We start from the raw sequence: 27,700 nt of genomic DNA, 5'->3' as shown, positions 1-27,700 counted from the left end.
GAGGCTGAAGCAAGAGGATCCCTTGAGTCCAACAGTTTGAGGTTGCTGTGAGCTATGATGTCATAGCACTCTACCGAAGGTGACAGAGTACGACTCTGTCTCAAAATAAAAAATAAATAAATGAAAGACTGTCTCATAGCTGAGCTGAGCATCTGTTGATGCCTGTTTAAAACGTATCTTCTGAGCTAAAGTTATTGCATCTATAATCTGTGTTCCTGGACTCAAGGCCTTGGTCACCTACTTTGATTTGCAGCAGGTCCAGAATCACTTCCTGAGAATATCACTGGCCCTGCCTGAGGGGTTCCAACACCCAGAAGTTGGGAGTTCTTCTGCCCAGGTTTGTATCCTAGCCAGGCTACTAGGTTGGTCCCTAGAGGGCACCAGACCCACTAACATCAGAATCAGAAGTGTGCAGGTTACTAGTGACTGAGGAGCAACTATGGTAGGGACACGCTGTCTTGGCTTTTGTGGCTCTTTGGCACATCCTTCTCCTCCTATGCTCTTTGATGCACATCACTAGCTACTAACACTGGTACAAACTCAAATTTTATTCTCCTTTAGAAGTCTTGCTGGAGTTACCCAATCTACACTGGACATGCCCTAACACCCTCTCAGTGCCTCCCTACCAAAATCTACCCTTACATCTTAACTTTTATCTTTTTCCTCTGTCTTTTAAAGTAGCAGGAAATCTTCTCCACCTCATCTCCTGCACCAATGCCTAAGTCTGGGTAGAGATTTTCAACAGGTTCCATGATTGAGTATGGCTCATGGTAACTTTCTTCAGAGACAGGGCACACTCTGTAGGCTCTTGGCTATTCTGGTCTCAGCCTTTTTTTTTTTTTTTTGAGTGAAGAGCTTTTAAGTTCTCTTTAGCAATAGGCTCACCTCTGGTACAGCTGCCATCTGGCATCAGCAAGGTCACACAGGACCCTGTCACCCACAAGTGAGGGGCCAAGTTCAGAATCCTAGTCAGATATACTCCACATGACCCAGGGGATCTGAAATCACCCTGATATGATTATGTAGAGAAAATATTCCTAGAAATTCAGATGATGACATGTTCACAGCAAACGGAAGCTGGCGTTTTATTTTCTCACTGGGGGTAAACCTCTTTAAATACAAACTTTAAAGGATTCTTTCTCATGATGTTATTTTTTTTTCCTTAAAAAAAAAAAATCCACGTGGAATAAATCAAGTTCTCAGCCCAGAAGGAAGAATCAGGATCTAAATCATAGACCTGGGGAGGAGAATCCTGAGACTTCCTTTTGTACAAATGCTGTGTCACTCAGAGCATCTGGCACACCTCATCTTCCAGCACTAAGGGAGATGAATGCCACCTATCTGAGGGTTGGCCTCAGCTGCTCAGCGAGGGTCACAGAGCTTACATCCCAAGAGAAGTGAGTTCCAGCTCTGCCCAGAGGTAACAACAGATCCATGCCAAGCCACTGCACTCGATTCTGGTTAGGACAAACCCCAGCCCCTCCACCAGTGAAATGCCCCACACACGCATGCTCTGATATACTTAAGTGCGGTTCCTACAGGTGACCCCTCCCAACTGGCAGAGTCCTGGCTGCAGGGCTGGGGCTCGGCCACATCGTTGCCGGCCGCCATCTCCTCAGGGTGGTCCCTACTGAGTAACAGACGCTCTTGAATCTGCCTGTGGATGTCCAGCTGCAGCCTACACATCTGCTCCTGCAGCTCACTGATCACATTCAGAACCGACTGTAGGAAGGAAAAGAAAGGGGATAAAAGCACTCAAGGTCAGACAGAGAACTCCTTAAGAGAACAGCACAGAAGGAAGAAAATATCAGGGGGTGGGCAGCAGGTAGCACCCAGCAGTCACTGTCGATGGCCATCTACTTTCTTCATTAGAACCATAAGACATGGCATTTTTCCTATAGCCTGCCCTATCTAGGGGCCTGTCTTGCAGTTTAAACAAAGCCCAACAGCTCCTTTTTGCCATACAAGATGCCCATTCTTGCATGTCCACATCTAAGGCAGAGTCTAGAAGAAGCCTTTAACCCAAGAAACAATGGCAGAGACGGGTGCACAGCAGGGGCATACACTCAGAAGCATCCCCTGTACCCACATGTCTGTGCCATGTATTGCCAACTTCCATGCCCAAACACCCAACATGTCAACGCCTGCACACAGTGACATATATGGCACACACCACATTTGTCTATGATGATATGTCCCCAACTCTAAACTCATTCAAGTGTCAATATGCCTATTTTAGCATTCTTCCTGTATTCCTCCATCTTGTCCACGAGGTTAATATTTTTGTTTTTGTTTTCAGACAGTCTTACTCCATTGCCCAGGTTAGAGTGCCATAGCATCCGCCTAGCTCACAGCAATCTCAAACTCCTAGTTTTAAGTGATCCTCCTGCCCCAACCTCTTGAGTAACTGGGACTACAGGTACTCACCATGACACCTGGCTAATTTTTCTATTTTTAGTAGAAATAGGGTCTTAACTCTGGCTCAGGTTGGTCTCAATCTCCTGAGCTCAAGAGATCCTCCAGCCTCAGCTCCCCAGAGTGCTAGTATTATAGGTGTGAGCCACCACACCTAGCCCTCAAGCAATGTTATTGTCACACTTCACTGGCATGGCTTCACCTGTTCTACCACTACAGGACACATTCTCAGGCAAACCAATGAGGTAAATCTGAGAGGACACGAATCTCTACTGTTTTCTTTCTCACAAACCATCATAGGATTGACCCAAACACAATAGACCATTGCACCTGTCAGAGGCATCGGTGGAATCAAGTCTATTCTCTGATGTTATTAAGAAGGTAACTAAAAAAGAAATAAAAAGGCTTCGTATTTGCCTCGCCATTGTCCTTTTGTTTGTGGTTTGCCCTTCCTGATAGTAGGCATTCGGGTGCACTAGTATTCATCCTTAGTACTGGTATATGTTCTATGTTTTGTATAGGCCCCTTTGAAAACTAGTTCCTTTCAAGGTAGCTCTAAGTTCTTCCTTCTCATCAGTATTATTTGTGAGACTGCATGGGCAGATTATATTATTTTTCAGCAGTTTAATATTTCTGAGTCATCTTCTTTTCTGGAGTTCCCCATCCATTTTATTTCCAAACTTTAGAAGCTGTGGCTTTATACGCAAGGCCACAGTACAAGTTTGTCTGTGCCTGTTTTTTTGCACTCATTTTGGTGAACTTTCATGTAACAATGGCCACTCTCACAAGGTACCTATTGCTTTTACTTCTTAGACCTGACTTTGCTTCAAGGCTGCAGCTAGAATGGCAGTTTTCTTAGTTATGTTTTCTATTATCTGAGAAGACTATAAACAACTGAGAAAAACTTTCAAATTCTTTAGTATTCAGCTGGCGATTCTTAGGCGTTATCTAAACAGTTGCTACTCCCCTCTTTCCATACTACTCCCTGTCTGTATCAATTAGTTTGGGGACTTGAACCAGGGATGATTTAAGTTTCCTCCCTCTGCTCAGTGCGGCTCTGTGGTGACCTGCAAACTTCTGGGCCACTCTCTATTTTCCCCAACCATATGTTATAGTTTTCCAGTATGTGTCTATCCTCGGGCTTGGCATTTCAACTTAGCTTTATGATTCTTTATCTCCAGGGCCAGCCCATCTCCTCTCTTAACAGGTCTGTTTCTCTCCCGGAGGGCAGACCCTTTTGTATTTCTGTTCTATTCTTGGGCTTCACATCATGAAATCCAGGTGCCCTTTATGGGGCTGTAATTGCTGTCTTGTATCATAAGCTCAGCTCACTTTGTTTATTAATCTTGCTTTGCCAATCATCAACATTCTTTCTTATTTTTTTTTTTTTAATTGTTGGGGAATCATTGAGGGCACAAAGAACCAGGTTACACTGCTTGCATTTGTTAGGTAAAGTCCCTCTTACAATGTGTCCCACTCCCCAAGAAATGTGTCACACACTGTGGCTCCCCATCCCATCCCTCTTTCCCTCTCTGTACCATGTACTAGCATCAATGGAACTCATATCAGAATTGAGTACACTGGATTCTTGCTTCTCCAGTCTTGTGATGCTTTACTAAGGAGAATGTATTTCAACCCCATCCAAGTTAATACAAAAGATGTAAAGTCACCATCTTTTTTAGTGGCTGAACAGTATTCCATGTTATACCTATATCACAGCTTATTAATCCATTCCTGGATTGGTGGGCATTTAGGTTGTTTCCACAATTTGGCAATTATAAATTGAGCTGTGATAAAAAGTCTGGTGCAAAAGTTCTTATGATAAAATGATGTTTTTTTTTCCTCTGGGTAGATGCCCAGTAATGGAATTGCAAGATCAAATGGGAGGTCTATAGTTATGGTGTAGCCACATACACTGAGACCAGTGGGTTTGAACCTGGCATGGGCCAGCTAAACAACGATGACAACTTCAACAAAAAATAGCCAGGCATTATGGCGGATGCCCGTAGTCCCAGCTACTGGGAGGCTGAAGCAAGAGAATTACTTAAGCCCAAGAGTTTGAGGTTGCTGTGCGCTGTGATGCCAAAGCACTCTACCGAGAGTGATACAGTGAGATTCTGTCTCAAAAAACAAACAAACAAATAAAAAAAAAAATGGGAGGCCTAGTTTGAGTTCTTTGAGGATTCTCCATACTTCCTACCAAAAAGGTTATATTAGTTTGCAGTCCCATCAGAAATGTGAAAGTATTCCCTTCTTTCCACATCCACGCCAGCATCTACAGCTTTGAGACTTTGTGATGTGAGCCATTCTCACTGGGTTAGGTAATATCTCAGGGTGGTTTTGATTTGCATTCCTCTGATAATTAGGGATGATGAGCATCTTTTCATATGTTTGTTTACCATTCATCTGTCTTCTTTAGAAAAGGTTCTAATCATCTCTTTTTCCCATTGACGTAAGGGATTTTGGCTTTTTTTGCTATTGTTTGAGTTCTCTGTAGATTCTAGTTACCAAGCTTTTGCCTGATTCATAATATGTAAATATTTTTTCCCATTCTGATGGTTGTCTATTTGCTTTGGTTATTGTCTCATTAGTTGTACAGAAGCTATTCAATTTCATTAAGCCCTATTTGTTGATTTTTGTTGTTGTTGCAATTACCACGACAATCTTCAAGTGTTTTCCCCACTCTTTCTTTGAAGATTTTTATTGTTTCACACCTTAGATTTAGATCTTTTATCCATCTTGAATCAATTTTAGTGAGTGGAAGAAGGTACAGGTCCATTTTCAGTCTTTTATCTGTGGTTATCCAGTTCTCCCAGTATTATTTATTGAATAGGGATTCTTTCCCCCAGTGTATGTTCTTGCTTGGTTTATCAAAGATCAGGTAGCTGTAAGATAATAGTTTCATCTCATGGTTTTCTATTCAGTTCCAGATGTCAATGTCTCTATTTTTATGCCAATACCATGTTGTTTTGATCACCATGGCCTTATAGTATGCCTAAAGTCTAGGAGACTGATGCCCCTGGCCTTGTTTTTTATGGTTCTTTTCTATGTGAAAATGCTGGGCACCTCCCATAATCACAATGTTTCCCATCCTGTCCTACCTGCTAATCTTGTACACATGTTTTCTCAGTTTTCTCTTTCTCTCTCTCCCTCTCCCCCTTTTGGCTCAGTTTAATATTGTCCTGGAACTCTTATGTTCCCACTGCTAATGGGGAACATAACCTCTATGTTCTATCAAGGGAAATTCAGAAATATCTAAGATTTTATGTGCACATGCCCTGTGACCCCTCAATTCCACTTCAATATCCTCACATGTATAAAGGAACTTTCACTACAGCATTATCTATAATAGTAAACTTAGAAGTAGCCTGAGTGTCCATTGAGAGAGAACGAGTTAAATAAATGAGGCTATAGTCAGGTAGTGAAACAATATGCAGACAAAAATATGAATGAGAAAGTTTGTTTTTTTTTAACATATGTGGTGAGAAAATAATACCAAGACTACTAAATTAGAAGGAGAAAGGCCAAGGATAATATATACATTTGTATAAAAATGAGGGAAAAAATGCACAAATGTGAGTGTGTCCATATGTGTGTATACATCCATATGAATTTGTTTGTCCAGAGTTAATAAAATAACTCTGGAAGCATGAAAAACACTGATACCACTGGTTCCTGACTGCTGGCTGGAGGACACGTATTAGAAAAGACTTTTGCAATATACCCTTTTGAACTTTTGATTTTTGAATTGAGGGAGCATATTTTCTATTTTTTTTTTTTTTTTTTTGCAGTTTTTTGCAGGTTTTTTTTGGGACAGGGCTGGGTTTGAACACACCACCTCTGGTATATGGGACCAGCGCCCTACTCCTTTGAGCCACAGGCACTGCCCAGCATATTTTCTATGTTAATGAAAATAAGTGAACAAAAGTAAACAAAATAAAAACAATACTAATACAATTCTCATCAGGCCAGCTCATCTCTAAGCAAACACAGTCATCCCCTCGCTCACTCTATACCCTGGTTAGAGAGTCCATCATTCTGTTGTGCCAGTTCAGAAATTAGAATCCTTCCCTTCCAAGGTCCTAATCACATGATGAAGAGTAGACGGCAACGCTGATACCGGAAAAGTGGCACCCCAGCCAGCTCAGCCGAGCAGGGCCTGGGGAACCTGCCACTTCTGTCTTGGCAGCCCCCGGCAAAGGAACCAGCAGGTTGGAGCAAGTGGTGGAGAGCTTCCCTCCCCCACCAAAGGCTCCAGTAGAGCAGCGCTAGAGGACCTGCTGGCTCTGCCTTGGCAGAAGCTGGCACAGAAACCGGCAGGCTGAAGCCAAAGGGGGAGCTTTTCCTCTCCCACCAGAGGTTCCAGTAAGGAAAAAGACCAGGCTGATCAGGGCAGGATGCTGGCCATTCCTCGAGTGCATCCCTGATTGGTCCATTTTCAATCCTGCTCCTGACTGGTCTATTTTATAGACCAATCAGCTAAGCTCTCAGCTCATTGGACAACTGCCCCTATATAAACCCCTGAGCAGAGAGCCTAGGGGCAGACCATCGCAGATCATCGCTGACCTTCCAGAGAGGAAGAGAGTAGAAGAGCAAGACCATAGCAGATCGTCGCAGACCTTCGAGGAAGATAGAGCAAAAGAACAAGACTTCAGTGAGCTGTTGCAGAACTTCAAGGAAGAAAGAGCAAGAGCTGTAACACTTCTGATCCTGCTCTACAAAGAGGCTTGGCTCTTTGTAGGAGCTGTAACACTAATACTGCTGACCCTCCTCTGCAAAGAGGCTTGCTTGCTCCTTTGTAGGAGCTGTAACACTTCTATTGCTGATCCTGTCCTGCAAAGAGGCTTGGTCCTTTGTAGGAGCTGTAACACTTCTACTGCTGATCCCACCTTACAAAGAGGCTTGGCTCTTTGTAAGAGTTGTTTTCATAAGAGTTGTAACACTTGGATCCTGCCCTGCAAGACAGTTTGGTTCTTTGAGCTGTAAATAAAACCTCACTGTTCATTCTATGGTCCATCGACTCATTCATCGAATCGTCAAGACCAAGAGCCTGGAAATCTAAAGTCAAAAATCCGGTATCAATACCACTTCTGCTGTAAAGACATTCCATTCTCTGCCAGGAAATGCTAAAGAGTCTTTATGGTTCTCTTCTTGCATGCTGACTCCACTTCCTAGCACATCTTAGACCCCTGCTCCCCTCTTAACAGGCTGTTCTGGTAACTATGTACAGAACCCTCTAGTGCCACAGTGGGATCCAGCAGAAGCTCCTTGTATCCCCAAAGCAAAGGGAAGCCAGACCTTCTCCAAGAAAGAGCCATCCAAGCAACATGTCCTTGAAATAACTTTGATCTGGTATGCCACACAGAGCTTTTCCTTTGCATCTGGATCCCTTTCTTTCATGTGCCATCCTCCTAGTTCTGGCATTTACTTTCCATGTCAGTCACTCTTCCACAGTCCTGCTCTTCAGGAGGAAATTTAGTTCATTCAATCTTGGGTGTCCTGAAATGACCCAAAACTACTGCAAAAAGGCTGAGGAGAAAAGGTAAACAGGAAACCCAGTATTCACCCACATCTCTTTTGGGCCGCTACTAAATAACTCCTGAGCAAAGCTAGGGGCATCAGGAAGTTTGTGCCTCCAAGTCCTTAAGTCTTACAGAACAACATCCAGTCATCATTTCCACAACTAGGACAGGCAACAGGACACTAGTTTAGGCTATGATCAGAACCAGGACAGAAGGAGGCTTAGCTTGTGATCAGAACCAGGACAGAAGGAGGCTTAGCTTATTTATGATCAGAACCAGAACAGAAGGAGGCTTAGGTTATAATCAGAAACAGGATGGAAGGAGGCTTAGGCTGTGATCAAAACCAGGACAGACAGAGGCTGCAATGCTCTTGTCAATAGCATCCTCTCTTTTTCATTAAAACATAAAATGGAATTTGAGGATAAAGCCTGAGCTGTATACACTGAGGAAGTTTATTTCAGATCTGGCTGAAAAGCCCTGCCCTTTTCAAACCACAAACAATCAGTCCTTAGGCTAAGCACATTCACTGGAAGAAAACAGCAGCAGTATCGGGAAGTAGCATTCCCTTTACTCATGCAATTACAACCTCCTGATGACCTGAGCAAAATGTCTCACTTAGAGCAAACATTTCCATGCACATGACATCAGGGGAGCTTACACAGCACTCCATGGTTTTAAGGCCCTAGTATTCTAGACAGTCACAAATAGAGGCAGAAGTTCTGGGCATACCAGCAAAGATTATGTTCAATTATAAGAACGAGGAATTTGTTTCAGGTCATGTGGCTGCTCACTGGTTATCACAGGTTTGAACAGCCTGAGAAAATCCTCCACATGGAAACCTAATATTTGTATTAGCAACTGGGCAGGGCTATTATCTGGTAGGACTAAGGCCAGAAGCTCAGGGTCTATATTGCCTTGTGCATGAACAGCTTGATGGAAAACAAATAAACACAAAAAACAAAAACAAAAACTCCTCAGATTTAAAACAATACTTCAGAAAAGAAGCAAAGAGTAAAACAATACTTCAGAAGGAAGCAAAGAGTAAAATGACTGTGTTAGTGATACTTGTCCCAGAAGCGGGCGTTCTCCCTCCCTCCTGATTTCCCTATGAAGGGACTGCATTGTCCCAGCTGGTTACAATCTCTGCAGGCTTCTACTGGGCAACTGACTCTCACACTCACACACCCTCATATGTGGATCCCTATGGTGCAGAACCAGGCATGTGACCCAAACAAACTGGCCCAATGAGAAGCAATTCCAGGGCTTTTGCTGGAGTAATAATCTCTTTCTTTGCAGGAGTTGCCAGGCTGCAGATCAGCCTGAAGCTACTGATGGCCATCTTTGTCACCACTTGGGGAGAGCCTTCTTGAGAATAAGGCTAAAAAAGAACCAAGTGACACAGTTAAGACTGATTTCTAGTGATACCATAAGAATAACTTTGATTTAGTCATATCAGACTTTTTTTTTTTTTTTGCAGTTTTTGGCCGGGGCTGGGTTTGAACCTGCCACCTCTAGCCGGAGCCCTATTCCTTTGAGCCACAGGCACCAAACGTCATATCAGACTTTTCAAACCCTATGCTTTTCAAGTTGCGTGATGTAATAACTCTTTCTCCTCCCTATTTCTCTTAAGTGGTTTTGAGATGAGTCTCTACCCCTTTTTAGCCTTCTCAGAGTTTACTGAATTCTGTCCCAAAGCCCTAATGTATGTTCACGCATCTTGAAACACTGATAAAATAACTTTAGACCAGGAGAAAATTCAGTTACTTCTCTCGGAACATTTGAAAAAGAGAATCCAACTAACACTTCACACAGATCATATTTCAGTCAGTAAGACCTCTGGAGTATGTAAATAATGGATCTAAGTCTACATTTCCGTTTCCAGCAGGCTTAACAATCCTATCATTAGTGATCCAAAAAAGCTAGCTATGAGTATGTGTTCAGCACTATACTAAGGGCTGAACATACATTATCTCACTCCTCATAATAACCAAAGAAACAGGAAGTATTACTATCTCCATCTTAAAAAAGAAGAAACAGAGGTTTGGGAGGTTAAATTACTTGCCCAAGATCACAAGACTGAATAGTTGAGCTTGGATTAATGCCAGGAGATCTGATACAACAGCCTGTTCTCTTAATCACCATGGGCCACTGTCCTCAGCTTGCTGGAGTCATCTTCCTCTGGCAACTCTACTTCTTACTAATGAAGCAATGTGAAGCTTACATCCTACACATTAGAATATCACCGGTGTCTACTCTATGGCAGGTGTCAGAATACAATACAGTATATAGTAAAGGAAAGGAACAATACCCATATTTACATATTGGAGATGCCTAAATGAGGAAAAGAGATGAAGATAAACCAAGTACTTATGAAATGCCAGGTAACTAGGATAGGCACTCAATTTTCAAGACTTTATTTGGACTTTACTGAACAGGTATCTATTCTACAGATAAAGAAATGAAACTTCAGAGAGACTAAATAGCTAATTTGTTGAAGCTCATAAAGCTGTTAAGCAGTTAGGTCAGTAAATGAACAAGGTGGTTCTAAACCTAACCCCTGTCTTCTTCCTGCATAGCTTACAGTGCCAGGCAGCTCCAAGGACCTGAAGGCAAGGGCACAGGAAGATGGCTATCTGCCGTTAAAACAGGCTGCCCTCTCTCAAAGGAGCTCTGAGCCTAAAATTCTCTGAATGTTTATTCAAAAGGAGTCTGGTATGTTCTAGCCATCAGCATATGAAGCCTGAGAAACAAAGAACAAAATTAGGAAAACATTCTCTAAGAGAAGGTCTGCATATGAGCTCGGCCACATGACCCATCAAGAGAAGAGAAACACGTAATCTGAGGGATCTATCTGGGTCAGTGAAACACACATCAAAAGTATCTCCAGACTCCTTTTAGTGATATAGTGATAACAGCCTGCCGGAACGCCGAGTTCGCCCCATCCCACCATCATTACCTTGGTTCTCACTAAAGACATCTTGTGTCCTTCTACATTTTGTCTGATCCTTCTCCATGACCGCCTCCCTTTCTACCCTTGTCAGCAGTCGGAGGGAGGATAAAGCCTTAGAGCCAAAACTAGGTGGTTTGGGCACGGCTGCAATGTGCAGTCACAGCAAAACCCGATAACTTGGTATTAACAGATCATTGTGTCTCTAGTGTATGGATAGTTCTAGCCCCCAGTAGCTGGCAGGCTTGGGGTTGACCAGATGGCCTAAGTCCACATTAGCAGAGGTCTGAGTATGTGATAGCACAGGTCTCCCTGGAATTGCAGACATCACACCCACCTCTGCTTTTTTCTGCTTCTCCTCCTGCTCTCTCTGCTCCTTCTCCATGCCAACCAGCTTGAGCTTCAGCTCAGATACTTCGGTCATTAGATCGAGCTTCTGAGTCTCAAGAGAGGTGCGACTTAGCAGCTCCTGCAAGCAAAAACAGATCTCAAAACCAGAAACCACCATGGCAATGAGGACAGCTCTAGCTTCATCTATAGCACATAAGGCAATATTTTAAATTGTATGTTGGATAACACAGAACTGAGACCACTGCGTGTGAGCCACAGGCCACTGGGGACGGGCCTAGGGGCTGACACAGAGCTTCTCAGGGATAGCATAGCCCCTGCTACCATCCAACATGCTCTGAAAAGACCACGTGACCTACATTTCTCAAAACAGATGTTTGACCTCAGAAATCATTATTCATTATTTCCAAACAGAGAAAAATGAACAGGTACTCTCAAAGAACCAAATTTCTCCATTTTTTTTTAAAGGCAAAGTAACAGGTCCTTTTGACAAAAACAGATAAAAACTCTTAGGTTAACAATATTTTTTTTTTTTAATCAAAATTTTTAGTTTACCTCCTGGGCTCAGTCAATGCTCAGCCCAGTCTTCAACACATCTCATGTGAGACTCACTGCAATAAACCTAGAAGGGAGTTAGAACACAAAGTAGATACTCAAAGAGTATTTGTTGGGTGATTATGAATATATAAGACTTTCATTATATGAGATGGATCTTGCCTGGGCTGTACCAAAATTGCAATTTGGCTACTGTGGGGTCCAAAAAAAGACCATTCTTTCTTGATTATGTGAAGACAGACCAGGGAGGCTATTATGACTATTCGTACCATCACTAGAACAGTGGCAGACTATAACCAGATACTTCAGGTCTTCAACAGCAAACCTGTCATTAATAAATACACCAGACAAGCATAAACAAGGTAAAAAAGTAAAGGTGATGGGGCAAGACATCCACTTAGGACAACTGGGAATTATAAAGAACCTCAAAAACCAGGAGTATTTCCCAAAGTCCACGGCAACATATTTTTCCATTAGCAAATACATAACAATGTCCTGTGAGGCCCCAAAACCTAGTACATGGTAGACACTGGCTACACAGGTCCTAGCAAGAAGAATATACAGAGCAAGCAGGAGAACAACAGGCCAAATGAGCAGAGGAAAATGATACAATATCCTGCCATAGTCTGAACATTCTGTATCATCTTGGGCAACCCAAGCCCAGCATAAGAGTGGCAATCTCAACATCCTGACCCAAAAGCTCTGAGTTCACAGATTTGAAACTGTCCTCAGATGATAAACAAAACTACACAGGACAGAGATTTTTGACTTACAATACGTGATTTCCTTGGGGCAAACTGTCCATCTGCTAACCTCAAGAAATGAGTATTGAGAAGCCCCACAGTTAAGCACAATGAGGCTCGGAGGCCAGTCTTCCAGGCAGACTAGAAGCTGGCTCCCAGGGCAGAGCAGCAGCGCTGCAGCGCCAGGACTGCAAGCCACTCTGCCACAAGGAGTCAGCCAATGAGTGTGTCTAATACAATGGGGGGAACTTGAATTTGCTGAGTGTCTCCTCTGTGCCAGACACTGCTGGTGTTTTTACAGACAGCCTCTTGATAAACCCTCCCAGTGACTTGGCAATAAATATCATTACCCTGACTTTACAGAAGAGTAAACAGGCCCAGAGAAGGCAAATTTGGCCAAAGATATATCTAATCAGCAAAATTAGTTTTCAAACCAAGGTGTGTATGACTCTAGAATCCCTTTCTGTCTAAGGTGGCACATTGTTTATAATGCAACCTTACAAACAAAGTAAGTTCATAAATTTTAAGAGATTTTTTTTTAAAAGTGCTAAAAAGAAAAACAGCAACCAATAAATATTCAGAGAGCCCAGGAAATGTCTTCTCAAATTGACAGGATTTCATATAGCACACACTATCTGCTTGGGCCTGGTCCTGTGCAGGCCATAAAGGGCCTTAAGCGCTCTTCCCGGGGTGTGTGGGCACACAGAAGTGACTATCTTAAGATGCAATCCTCTCCCACACCATAGACTCTCTCTCCTCTTCCACTGCCTCATACCCTCTTTCTTTCTCTATCCTTTCATCTACTTGCCTTGTTCCAAAAATGATTTCAGGAAGGTTGCAAGATAGATATTTCAAGTAAAAAATTACTAAACCAAGTATGAAAAGAAGTTGTAACCAGTTACAGTCGGTAGAAGACCCATATCATAAAGTCCTATAAACAGCCAGAGGGACGACAACGCAAGTCTGAGCTCCCCAGCTGCCAATGCGAAAGCACAAAGAAACAAGCACATAGTCAAGGTCCATAAGGTAACAATTTCTTTGGAGTAATGAGATCTGAGAAAAATAATTCCTCTGTGAGACTTCATTTATTCAACAAATAAGCTTTTAAATATTTAACAGATGCCAAAGCCTAGGGATGGGACAGTTAAAAACACAGCCCTTGCTGAGGACTTGATTATCTGAAGATGATATACACAGTTTTGTCTATTGATCAGCACTGAAGATTCTGCTTAATTTCATAAGGTCGCTTAATTTCATATTTTTCACCAATAATAAAACTTCTAGCTTATATCTATTAGCATATGCTTATAAGTTTCACGATCACCTCCCCCTCGTCTTTGTTAATAATTACTGTTCTAGGACCTGAATTCAAAATCAGCTGTCAACAAACTTATCCTAATCCACCTCTACTTCTCCATCTTCAGACCCAACAAGGCCCCGGCCACTATTGTGTACTCTGACCTCTAAAATGCGTTTCTTAGTAGGAGTTAACTACCCTGAATCCTCAATTGCTCCTTTTGTTAATACTGCCAACATAAACCGAATCCAGGCTTTCATAAAATATGACACATTTTTCACAGTCACCTTAAGTGGAGACCACTCAGCTTCCACCAACGCAATTTATAGAACACCTTTCTCCCTGGTTCAGGACTGCTTCCAGACCACGATCTGTCCTCATCAATTGTCGGCTCCCTCTCCCCTCCTATTCTAAGACAGCACTCCGCAGTGATATCACATTCTCCCCAAATAATCAGAACCAAGGCAGCTTCCCATTTCCCTGAGGCTTTCATCTTTCCATCCACAGCTTTGCTACCTACCTTAGGTGCATTCCGTCTCCTCAGTAGCTTCCACATCCTTGTTAATGTAATGACTCTTCACGCGGTATGCAGCCTGACTTCATATTCCGTGACCTCAGCCCCACTAAGTTTTGTTTGCTTCAGCTTCGTTTCAGGTTCTCAGCAGTGTGGCCACAGCTTAGCCCTCACCTTTATCCAGAATGTGTTTGCTTTGCTTCCCAAACCTTCAGCTCTGAAATTCCTTTGGCCACAATCTTCTGACCTTTCATCTGTCTCACTTGCTCACTCAACCTCTAATTTCTTTTTCTGTGACTACTAGTTACTTAATAACTCCCTATTTTCCAGGTTTATCAGCTTCCTTTAAGTAGTATTTGTCTCCTTATCCACTCTATACCCTGAGGTTAATCATTTCATTTGTACTCATATCTACACCAGAAAATCCTTCATCCCTTCATCCAAACTCATCCCTGCCCTCAGATCCAACATACATTTGTTAATCAGAGCCCCCGCCCATGCCAAAGCTTAGTCTTTTGTCTGTGTTTCCATTCTCCACAGCCTGAGAATTGCAAGTGGAAAAAAAAAATCACTTAATGATGCCAGCTGTTTGCAACACAAATTTATGTTATCTAGTTACAGCTGATCTTCCAACAGTGCATGGCCAAACTTGTATTCATCTCTGGCTGACTGCATCTAGGGATTGTTTCAAATCTTTTTTATTCTCCTCATGCCCTAAACTCCCACCCTGTCCCCCCTTCTCCTCAAATAACCTCTCTTCATATCTACTACAGAGATACAAAATCATCAGATCATTCAATAAACTTAAGTTCTTTCTATTTCAACGTTTCTTAGAATCATGTCATTTTTATCTCGTAAATCCCTGTCTCGGGGAAAGCAAGCCCACAGCTCCTTTCCAGGGCTGATCTGCCACAATTGTACACTGCCATCTCCTCTGTCAGCATCATTTACCTTTACAAACTGCTCCCTTTCCTGGTAAGTTTCTAGGTTACACATAAAATACACTTCAAGGGGTATGATGCTTTCAGAATTTGTTTCTGAACTGCCCCATTTCACTGACCTTCTTCATTTCTCAGTCTCCAGACTCTTCACACATCCTCACCCAACTTGATGAACCTTCAGGTTAGCTTCCTGGTTAGCCAGCAGCCTTTGGCTTTGTTCTCTAAGTGCTGGTCCTATGTCTTCCTCTAGCTGGTAATGCAGAATGACTCTGACTCTTCTCCCACTCACATGGTCCTAAAGTCTAGGACCTAGACTCTCCCTCACCTCTGTACTGTCTTTGAGGAAGTTCCCACCAAGCTCTGTGGGACTCCAGGGGAGGGCCATTAATCGCCCACTCTGACAGGCATTTAATCTCTCCCTCACCATCAGCTCCCATTCCTCAGGCTATAATCATGATCACATTTCTGACATTCTACAGAAACGTACTTCTTTTTTTTTTTGAGAGAGAGAGTGAGTCTCAGTTTATCACCCTTGGTAGAGTGCGATGGCATCACAGCCCACAGCAGCCTTCAACTCTTTTGAGCTTAAGCAATGCTCTTGCCTCAGCCTCCCGAGTAGCTGGGACTGCAGGTGCCTGCCACAACACCCTGCTATTTTTTGTTGCAGTTGCCACTGCTGTTTTAGCTGGCCGGGGCTGGGTTTGAACCCACCACCCTCGGTATATGGAGCTGGCACCCTACCTGCTGAGCCACAGCCACAGGCACAGCCCAAGAAAGTTACTTCTTGACCCTGCCTTCCCTGGGTCTATGATCATCAACTCCCATGTTCCCTTGCTGGGTAAGAGTGTGTGTGTGGGTGTAAGTGCTGTCTCTGTCCCTTTTGTCCTCCTTCACAGCCCAGCTCTCGAGAGAATAACCTACCCCTGCTGCCTCATCTTCCCATTATTCAGTTAAGACTTCTGCTCGACTGCAACCCAGCTCCTGCCTTCACCAAGTAGGGTACAGAAACAGTTCTGGTTCCGAGGACCAGTGCCCCAATTTTGAGATACAACTTATACTTCTCAGCTGTTAACCAAGTCACCCCATATCCATTCAGTGCAAGCTACTCCTTGCCACCTTATCTTCCTTGTTGCAGCTTTTCACTGTCTTTCTTTCCTCTTCTCATCTCCTTTGCTGGCTGCTTTTATTCTGTCTATCTTGTAAGGAAAACATTCTGGGATCCCCAGTTCTCATCCCTAAGACTGAAGTCAGCTCTGAATCCAGATTACTTGTCTGGCTAGCAAGGCTCACCCCCTGGTGGAGGCTTCCTGACCTTCAGGGTGGGACCCTGCTGGGCATCTCCTAGAGGCCACAAGTGCTGTGCTGGGAGGGGGTTGAGGATGAGGGTCAAAGGTTTCCTAGGCAGCATGCTTGGATTCTGCTCCTAATTGTGTCAAGAGTGCTTGTGTGTGGGGTGGGGGTGGGGGCGGGTATAAGAGGAGGGTGGTTTGTTTTACTTACTGTGAGGGACCATGAAAGTGGGTAATGAAGCTTTAGGGAAAAAACCAATGGACGAAATTATCACTCACTCCTCTTACTTCACCACTACCTCTAACCTCTTCCAGAAGGACAAAATGTTTCTCCTGTCTCAGAGATGAAAGAAAGTCTCTATCTCAGAGCAACTGGTCATTTCCTTTTTCTAAAACTCAGGTTCTGACTGGAGCTGATAGAAAGGAATTTGCCTTTCAACTTATTCTGTCCTTAAAGGGCCACATCTTGAAGCAATTACCTCCATCTTTATGTGTGGAATATGACCCAGGGAGTTACTGACCAATGACGGAGGACTGCAGCCAGACTGGCAATCTGAAACCAGAAGGAAAGACTGGGCCATGGAAAGGCATGAAAGGAAAAATAAGTCTCTTTGCCCTTTGAAGTAAAAGGCCCAAGCCGTGCAGCGAAGCCTCTTTCATGAGTAACCCTGTGCAGAGAAGAGATACTGGTAGTCAACTTGAGTTGGAGTCCAGACTCAGTCCCCACTAACTCAATCATCTCTCTGAACCTCACCCTTATTTGTGAAAAGGAGTTAAAGTATCTGCTCCGCTCAGGTCTGGAGATCCAACATCAAAAGAGATAAACTTGAAGAGACTGATTATTTCTGCCTCATAAAGTCCCCCAGGGAGACTTGTAGGGGATATTTGGGAAATTCCCATTTTCTTTACTCATGACTCAGTGTTTCACTTCCCCAGAGAGATTTGAGCTCCCACAGGATCATGTACACAAGTTCTATTTAATAGTCTCTTTGAGACAGAAATATCTCCTCAAAGGTTGTTCTGGAAAATTTATCAGTCAGGTACTAGACCTATGTCCTGGACCCTGTAATCTCCTGCTCAGGGTCTTGACTCACATTGGCCATTTGCATGATTTTTCATGTTTGACAAAATTGGATTAGCTTTACAAAAACTCTAAGAGGTAAGAGGTGGGCAACATACACAGTATATTGTCATCCCCATCCTCTACAAGGAAACAGGCTCACTGACTTTCTCAGATCAACAGCAAATGTTAACTCTATAGACACTCATCTCCACAGATTCTACACCCTGACATCTGTTCCTCTCCAGCCTCCCCTAAAAGAGGAGCCAAAGCAGCAAAGACCCGAGGCTCTGGGTCAGAAGGGGGGATGGAAGTAGCGGCTGGTGTCGCCAGTCCTCACAAGGGAGTCTGAACCCTTTCTTCCTCCCCACCGTGCTCCCTTGCCCTGCGTTCCTTTCAACACTGAACATCATTTCTGTTCCTGATATTTATTACACCTGCACATGGTCAGTCTCCGGAAAATGCTCCATTTGGCTGCCACCTCAGTTAAAACCTCTTATTCACTAAGAAGCACCAGCTTCCCTGAGATCATCACCCTCCGGAGAAAGGACTGTGATCAGAGATAGAGGAGCTTATCGGGCTGGAAACTACTGGACCCCAGAGAGCCCACAGAGGCCACATTAGAAAAAGCCACCAGAGACCTCAAATATACTGACAGACTGGGGGAAGCTTCCTGTGATACAGAGATTTCTGAGCCTGTCACAGGGAGGTCACTGGTCCATGCCTGAACTCCTAGGGTGCAAGCTGGGCCCTGGGTTATGATAGCCTCACAGTGCAGCTGGGTAACACCTTGACCTACGTAAGTACCAGAAGGGCAGGGCCCAGTGCTTGAGCTCTATATCCAGGCTTAGACTACTGAAAACTGACTCAGAATGTTCCCCCTTTAAAGATCATTTGAGAAACATCTCTTCTTAATGGAGGTTTCCTGGGCAATCCAGGCATGCTCAGTGAGTCCGAGGCCACATCTGAGTAGGCGCTTCCACAGGAAGTCCTGAGAGATGCTTGCTGGTGTCCTCTGCCCACCCCACATTCTGCCAGGGCTATAGATAGAACAATGATGCTGCCCTCAGATGTGTTCACAATCTAGGTTCTACTTGTGTGGATCCTCCTGTTGGGTCCTGGTTTGCCTGTCTGCCCTAAGAGCAGTCTTCATGCTCTCTCTTTCTGGAAGCTGGATGAGGTTACGTGTGGAGAAAAACAGATGGGAGCTGGGAGAGCAGCACTGAGCAGGGATAGGGCCAGGCCAGGCTGGGGAGTCCGTGCCTCATAAGTCGGGTGAGGAACTAACTCCTCCCCGCTTCGGTTCCTGCAGGAAGGTGACATTAGTCAGGAGTATGGCTATGGGACAGACAGCTCAGTGGGGTTCTCAGAGACCGTTAAGTGCAGGGTTTAGGCTATGCTTATTAGATTTGGGTTTTCTTAAGTCCTAGTGCAATTGTAACCAGTGAGGGGGCAAAGTCTAGAGCAGAAGCTACAGACTGGAGGTTGATCTTTATATACTGTGTCATTCATGCAGCACTTTTAAAAATGAATTAAAATTTAATTAGCTCCCAATATTTTTAAAATAGATATATTTAAATCTTCAAATTTGGATTTCTAGCTTCTTGTGGAATTAGGAATATCTGACATTACCAGCTCTACCTACAGGGGCAGTCAAGTGGAGATGAGTAGCAGCTGCCACCTTCCACTGAGATGGATTCAGTGTGTAGGGTGATCAGGAGCAGCACCATATCCACTGTCAGAAGGCGCCACACCGAGACAGTGAAAGGATCTCATTCAGCACTCCTAAGGCCTTTGAGCAATAGACCAGGCTTGGCTTAGGCCAGGAACAGTCTCTTAAGGCTGGCAGAAAGAGGCAATTGTTTGCCTCCATTCTCTGCCTCTAGGCCATGAGCCATTCTAGCTCCAATCAGCAGAAGCCAAGAGCCCTGCAGCCCAGAAAATCTCAGTCAAATGGGACAAGTGTTTGCCTGCCTCCAGTTCACAGGACACACACACACCAAGATGTAGATGGCATTGCATCAGCGCCATGGTGCAAGAAATCAAGTGTCTTTACAAACAGCATCAAGTAGATTTCAAAAAAGCTACACCATGTGCGGCTGAACGCTCAACTTGAGATGTGTTGCTAGGAACTCAAAAGACTTCAAGCTCTGGTACTACCGACCCCAGCGAACACATGCGTGGGAGATGAGGCTCAAATGCACCCTATGACTTGAACTTACAGTGTTTCAAGAAAGGAGTATCCCATACTTTTATCATTTTACCCTTGAAAGATTAAGAGAACACAGAGAAAGCTCATGGGCATACAAATAATCTGATCAAGTTCAGGAGATCTTTGAAACCCAGAAGTGGTGAATGAAAACTATTATACTCTGAAATGTACCATGTCAAGACATCCACCTCCCTGTTACATTGTACAACCAGTAGCATACAAGAAAGAGGATTTAGAACAAACAGGATATAACAGGTAATTGAGCTCAGGACTTTTTAAAAAGTCTAACGTGCCATCCATGGGATAATGCTTACAGGGACAAGACAGCCTCTCCACAGGTGGTGCTGGACACCAACATCAAAATCCTTGACACATATCCTGACAATGGAGCAGAAACCCTCCTATGGAGAGATGTGTGGAGCAGTCCCAGAGCAGGGGCCAGGACAAGCTTCCATTCACTCAGGCACTACAATGTAGACATTCTCTGACCTCTCATTATACGGTTACTTGCTAGGTGCTACCTTCCCAAACCGTCAACGTTCTGACAAGTTTCCTTCCACATTCAAATTTTCTTGGTCTCTCTCTGGATTGTTTACAACACTCCATTGCCCTCTTCCTTTATCCTTCCTGCCTCAAAACCACACCTTGTGCAGACCTGAAAATACAATCTAGTGGATTGTGTTATATGCCCTTGATGAAAATGCTTCTCTGTCATTTGAGATTTTTTTCTATTTGGCTGTTTTCTTTCCTGGGTCTTCAGAAGGAAGATTCAATTTAAAAGAAAAAAAAAATTCAGCTACTATTGCTACTTAAGTTTTCAGGGAGTATTCTGAGTAAGAGAAACAGCATACAATCTAAATAGGAAATCAAATGAATCTAAGGTTGTAGTAACTTATTAATCAGCAGTGAAAAGATAACAAACTAACAACAGCTCCTGAGCTGTGGGAACAAGTTTTTATGAAGACATATGTATAAAAATACTTTGTAAAAAAGTTTTTCAAATGCACTCAAAGCAAACAAGATGTTTACCCTACAACTAAAAGTAAAATGCAAAGCCTGTGTTCATTACTGTGCTGTCAAGAAACAATCTGAAGCTTATGCTGATCATAACAATAAAAAAGAAAAAGAAGTTGGTACTCTGGGAGAAAGATTATAAGCAATCATCTAATTGAATCTATTTATTTTAAGAGACTAACTTTCATTCTTTAAGAACTGATGAGCATCTTTTATGTGCCGGGCATTATAGCAGAAACTACAAGGCGCACACACACAAATTTTAGTCATAGTTTAATTTTCAAAATACCTTAAAATGCAAAGACAATTTAAGAAAATCTACTAATTAGATATTAATAGATTTTATTTAAAAATTATATTAATAGATTTTATTTAAAAATCTAATTAGCTTCTCAAGAAATTCTGAAAAGACCCCTCCCTAAACATTGTAGGTCATTATTTGTAGTATAATAAAACTATTCAGGAGTAGAATGATTAAAGCAATTACGACATTTGACAAATAATCTGCTATAAGTGATAGTAAACATGACCACAGAGCAAAACTTAAAAATGAAAAAAAAAAAGTCGCTCTGTGATATCAAGCATACGCTGAGAACTAAACTACACCTCTGGCATGACAATTGCTTTGTAAATTATATGTAAACATAACAAGGATCAAAAGGAAACATAGAGAAGACATTATCTAAATGGTAGGGGAAGGCAGCTAAATAATTTTTTTTTCTCATTTTAATGTTTCTTAATGGAAATATTATTTATGTAATAATTTTTATGAAAGAAAACCACATGGAGTGGGAGGGAACACAGAATAAACTGAGAACTGACTTTCTAAAACCCCAGATGCCACGGCAGTCACACTGTGGTTCCTGTGACAAGGTGAGTGCTTCCTGGCTGCCCCTGCCTGGAGAAAGTACTACCTGGGAATCTGTCTAACCAGCTCAACAGGTTCTTCTGCTTGGGACAGCCTTTCTCAGCCCTACCCACCCCCCCACCCCCCCACCCCCCCACCATTCAGGCTGGTTTCACCTGCTGTATAAACACTACACACTGAGCAGCCAGGTCTAGGCAGGATGGGATGGTGAGCAGTGAGGGCTGTAGCCTGGGCACACAGGGGACCTCAGCACTTGAGCTGCTTCAGCACCCAAGAGCCTTTAGTCCCACCCACATTTACCTGCTGGAGCATCTCCTCAGCAGCATTGAGTTTCACCTGGTGTCCTTCCAGACACACTTCCAGGTCCCGGATCTTCTCTCCTTGGGCTTCCACTTGATCTGTGAGCACACTCACCTGTTTCAAAAAAAAAAAAATAAAGCTGTGGTGGAGGGGCAGGAAAGTCTTCCCCCCTGTCAGTGAGCTGTGAGACCTCCCACTAACTCTTCCATGGGAAGAACAGTTTTGCTTTCTGCTGTGCAATGAGAAGGGGAGGTATCCTGAACAAAGTCAACTCTAGTTAGAGTCTTTCCTTACCAGGGAGTCTCAGCCACTGCCTGAATGACGTGCCTCAAGGTTCCTGTTCTTGACAGAATCAGGAGAAAAACACCCAGGAGCCACAGAGCTACCTTTGGGCGGGACTCCCACTCCTTATTTCTCTTGTGGAACAGCCCCAACCTTAAGGCACAACTCAGCTGGCTTGCCCAGGCTTTTGCCACCTCATGGGGAAGAGCAATCCAGACTGCCATGGAAACTAGCCAATGACCATACCTCTCTCATAAGGGTGTGAAGCCTGCTCACCTATCAGGTGAAGGTTTTGAAGCAATTAAGGAATGTGGGACGTAAAGGGCATGTATTAGCACTGACAAAACTTGGCTCCAGAAAGTTTTTGTGCTTCACAGGCCAAAACATGACTCTAAATCATAAATATAGAGAAGTCACATTGTATATACAGTGGCAGGGAAAAAAACCAAACTCATCTTTCTAAGGAACCCTGAGAATCTCTATCAAAAATATTGACTAATAAAACCTCATTTATAATAAATCATTTTAATTAGGCCTCTACATGCATACTAAGTAGGTTTTTCATAGCCTTTTATATTAGTAAATTGCCCTAGGATCCTTTTCTTTTATGAAGAAAAACCTCAAAGCAGGAGGATAAAGAGAATGAATGGCCTCCCAAAAGTAATCAGTAGTAAATTGAGATGCTTGGACCCTTTTAGATAGAGTCATTGCCATTTACATATAAATCTCCAAATTATTTCTCAGCCTGTAATGGAATAATAGATGATATATGAAAGAGTTAAAGTGAATTCATTTACAAGTATTTAAATAAACCTTATGAATTATAAAGCTGTTTAAAAAAGAACTAATCGAAATTAATATGGCTACTTTAAGGTTTCCATTTTTATAATCTCAAATGATGAATTATTGAAACATATTCCTAGAGCTGATCGATAGTATGCTAACATTTCATTTTTAATCCAAAAGTGGACTCCTGTCCATCCTAAACACAAACCTTTGTAGGGTTTTGTTTTTTAATCCTTGTGGCCCAACACAATCAGCACTGACTTTTTTTTTTTTTTTTTTTTGAGACAGAGCCTCAAGCTGTCGCCCTGGGTAAGAACGCCATGGCATCACAGCTCACAGCAACCTCCAACTCCTGGGCTTAAGTGATTATCTTGCCTCAGCCTCCCAAGTAGCTGGGAATACAGGCACCCACCACACACCGGGTTATATTTCAGTTGTAGTTGTCATTGTTGTTTGGCTGGCCTGGGCTGGATTCGAACCTGCCAGCTCTGGTGTATGTGGCTGCAGCCTTCACCAGCCGCTTGAGGTACAGGCGCTCAGCCAGCACTGGCCTTTTCAACTACTAACTCCACTTTGAAAAGCATAAGATTCTCAGAAGTGGGCTTTGTTCCCTTGGGCCCAGAGTTTCTGTTTGGGAAGGATGCTTTCCGGTTAATCTTATTAGGAAGATTAACACTTACACGGTCTACATCAAGTTCTGGGGCCATAGGCTGGTGGTGCCCAGAGGAATAACATGGGATCTTGCAGTGTTCTACAGCTCATCAGGTACACATAACACTTAAGACATACAGGTCTGCTGCAGGGGCCTTAAGAACCTCAATCCTGATTCTATTATATTATGAATGGAGGAGTACAGAAAACTGGGACAAACTGTAAAAAAAACCTAGAATGTGGCCTTTATTTAATTAAAAAAAATATTTTTGAGGCCTTACTATTAATACATGCTAAGCATAATTTCAGGCACTGGGAGATACAGAAGTGAAAAAAAGGGATGAGAATCCTTGCCTTAATAAGGAATTATGTTATAATGAAGTTATAAAAGATATGGTTTTGTTTTTAACTAATCCTGGAAACAGTATTTTGCTGTATGCGATTTGCATTGTTCTTCTACAAGTTGACCCAGGAAAACATTCTGGGCCAAGATCTCCAATTAATTCAGTCTGGCTGAACAGCCTCGTGAATGAAGCAAGAGACCTTATCTGGCTGAAAATCTATCTAACCAGATCCAGGAGGCCACCACGGAACAGGAGTGATCATGTGAAAGCCACTCCTAGCATCTGCCCTTAAGCTCCTGGCAGAATAGAAACCTCTGGGGTGGACCTCTGACTTTACTTAACTTCCCAATTGCATTAGGATTCTTTAAATAGGGATTATTCAAGAATTTGGAATTTTAAAAACACCATGAATGTAAAAGAGTATTATTACACAGGACTTCTTTATTAAATTGTAATCTTCTCTAAATAAGCATGTGCTATTTCAACCATGAGGGTCCTAGTTTATACGTTTGCAATTTCATACTGTTTTCTGCAAAATTCTAAATTGGATACTCTTTCATTAGTCATGTCACTGGGATGGAGTCTCAAATTACACATCCCTCAAAACATCTGCTCTACAATGTGCCATACAATCTGGCCCCTGCTACTTCTCTGAAGGTGGTTCCCACCACCCTTCCTTACAGGCACCAACTCCAGCCACAATAGCCCCTTGCTATTCTGCCCACACAGTAAGCACACTCTTGCCTCAGCGTGTGGGCTGGACTGACCACCTCCTCCGCCTGGAATGCACTTCTTCAGGTATCTGCAGGCTCCCTCCCTAGCTTCTTCAGGCAGATCTTCCCTCACTGCACAATCCTCATCCCTGCTTTATTTTTTTTTCCCATGGCTCCTTCATTGCCTGAAATATCTTATGTATTGTTTATTGTTCTCATTCTCTCTCCCCCCCACCCCCTCTCCCAGAAGATCCACAAGAACAGGGACTTGATCTGTTTTGTTCACTACTGCATAGCCAGCATCTAAAACCAGTATCCTGCAAGCAGCATCACTCAATTATTTTATAATAAACAAATGAAGTAAAGAAAAAAAAACTAGAATGCTCAATTGTATATTTGGGAGGAGCACAATCATTTAAAATAGAGACAGGGCAGAGGGAAAAAAAACAAAATGTTAACCTAGTTCTTTAAATTTTTTTTATAATTCTGAAAGTATCTAGAGTGATTTATTATTATTTATTATGTTCATAAAATAAATAAGGGAAAAAGGAAAAAAAAACCTACTTCTGCCTGACAAGCTTAGTGTTCCAATCTAAAGCCCATAGCCTGGGGGCCAAACAAACCTCCCACGCCCACTTTCATTCCACCACCAGTCATAGTGCGAATTACCTTCTAAGCTTTTAAGAATCTGGAACTAGGACACTAAACATTTGCTAAGTCGATTGATACTTTTTTAAAAAAAGAAAAGTAATACTGTATATTTAACTTCAAAACCATTTCAGCATTCTAAATATACAAAAAATAACAGAATATTGCAAATGTGTGTAAGTACAGAAGGTTCTTGAACTTTCATTGATGCAGTGGCTCTTCCACTTTGCCAACAATGAACAGTTCTACGGTTTGTTTTAAAACATTTTAAAAATTATCGCAGTTAACTAAAAAAAAAAAAAAAAGAAAGAAAAAATCCAAACACTTCTCATGCCAGATGTGTTAAAAAATGGTAGAAGAATGCTATGTCCCTATATACAAAAACAAGACAACCTGCAGCTAAAAGGATGCCCACTGCAGTGTCAACAGGTCCAGCTCACAGTGCATGCCCTGAGCTACGGCCCCTCCAAAGGGCATCTTTCCCCACGGCTTTAACAGCAAGCAGGGAGCAGCAAGAGTTGGCCTCAGTTGTTTTGTTCTTTTTATAAATTATGATATGTACAGTTGTAACTCAGGATTTCTAGCCAATAACCATATAGTTAACACTACGTTACAAGTAAAAAATAAAATGCCAGAAACATCTTTAAATGCCTAGTCACACCAACAGCAAAGTGCAGAGTGAGGAGAACCTGAACATTTTTTCATTTAAAAATGTTTGGAAACTAAAAAGAAAAAAAAAGAAAGGGTTGCTCAGAGGGTAGGGTGCCGGCCCCATATACTGAGGGTGGTGGGTTCAAACCCGAACCCCGCCAAACTGCAACAAAAAATAGCTGGGCTTTGTGGTGGGCACCTGTAGTCCCAGCTACTCGGGAGGCCAAGGCAAGAGAATCACCTAAACCCAGGAGTTGGAGGTTGCTGTGAGCTGTGACACCACAGCACTCTACTGAGAGGGATAAAGTGAGACCCTGTCTCTAAAAAAAAAGTTTGGAAATATGTACAACTATGATACAGTTTCAGGGTGCTCCAGGCACCCACCCACGGCCACTTCATGTAAACCACTGACAATTTCTAGAGCACTTTGGGACCACAATGTGATCGTGATCAAATTTTGTGATTAAACCTAAGAAGGGCAATAGACATTTCTCAAATAAGAGATGTGTCATTTACGGCTCTCCCCTAGTCTAAGGTATTCACAAGGAGACAGATAAACAGTTTTTGTATTCATCTTTCTCTTGGTCTCCTTGATGTTCCTCTTCCACCTTTTTCCTGACCACTTTAGCAGGACCCTTTGCACCATCAAACTTCCCTTTAGACTTACAGTCAGCATCCTTCTCACTCTTCTCCTTCAGCTTGGCTGCCTTGCTGATGCTTTTCGCTGTTACTTGTTATTCCACATCTTACCCAGCTTTTTTGCCACATCTCCAATAGAGATACCAGGATTTGTAGACTTGATCTTGGGGAGGAATTCTGAACAGAACAGGAAAAATCCAGACGGTGGCCTCTTGGGGGCATTAGGGTCTTTCTTCTTCTTTCCTCCTTTAGTGGGTCCATAATCCTTCATTTCCTGATCATAGCGGACTTTAACCTTTGGCATTTCATCAAATTCAGACTTCTCTTTCCCAGACATTGCCTTCCACCTTTCAGAACACTTCTTGGAAAATTCTGCAAAATTGACAGGGACCTCTGGGTTTTTCTTCTTGTTCTTCTCTGCATGTCTGCACAAAGAAGGCATAGGCAGGCATCTCGCCCTTTGGTTTCTTGGGGTCAACTTTAGCCACCTTGACTGTATTGTTCGCTAGTCTCTGAGAGCTAACGAAGCAGAAAGCTAATTGCCTCAGCCATAGGCTTCCCAAAAGAAGGCCTAAATTTATGTTCTATCAGGGAACACAAGCTTCCAAAAGTGAAAACGACCCTTTGGATATCTTTCTCCAGGAAAAGTTTCAGAGTTCTCTCTTCAAATCAATAGAGTCATCAAAGGCTTAACCCATGTTACCAGCTCTAGGAGCTGTGTGGTGAAAGCTATCAGTCCAGATCCAGCTTCAGGCAATTTGGACTTGATTGGTTTCATTTCATTAGTGACAGAAGGCTGCACCTTACCTCCCATACAAGATTCAGGGGCTCCCAGAGAACAAAGACCATTTTGTTCATTCCTAGCACCTGGTAATCAGCCTGGCTACAGGGCTTCCAGTGTGTAGAGGCAAGTGCTTGCTAAGGCATGGTATGTAAATGAATTCACAGACCCTAAAAGTCA

At 42.8% G+C, this 27,700-nt stretch overlaps 1 protein-coding gene and 1 pseudogene across 7 annotated transcripts in view; both read right to left on the bottom strand.

Moving 5' to 3' along the window:
• Nucleotides 1–27,700, bottom strand: part of PPFIBP2 (PPFIA binding protein 2) — a 150,202-nt gene that overhangs the window by 42,396 nt on the left and 80,106 nt on the right. For 6 of the 7 annotated variants that reach the window (XM_012803739.2, XM_023514255.1, XM_023514141.1 and 3 more), the window contains 2 exons: nt 22,026–22,139; nt 11,222–11,353 (listed from right to left, as the gene is read on the bottom strand). In XM_012803739.2, coding sequence (XP_012659193.1) covers nt 11,222–11,353; nt 22,026–22,139 — 246 coding nt within the window. Of the gene's footprint in view, nt 1–11,221; nt 11,354–14,347; nt 15,117–22,025; nt 22,140–27,700 lie in introns of those variants that run through there. The other variant, XM_023514222.1, reaches the window with a different exon arrangement.
• LOC105887226 lies at nt 26,550–27,553 on the bottom strand (annotated as a pseudogene).

Source organism: Otolemur garnettii, unplaced genomic scaffold (genome assembly GCF_000181295.1).
Source record: "Otolemur garnettii isolate 467f Iridium unplaced genomic scaffold, OtoGar3 scaffold00001, whole genome shotgun sequence".
Classification (NCBI taxonomy): domain Eukaryota; kingdom Metazoa; phylum Chordata; class Mammalia; order Primates; family Galagidae; genus Otolemur; species Otolemur garnettii.
This window is presented reverse-complemented; position numbering and strand designations above follow the sequence as displayed.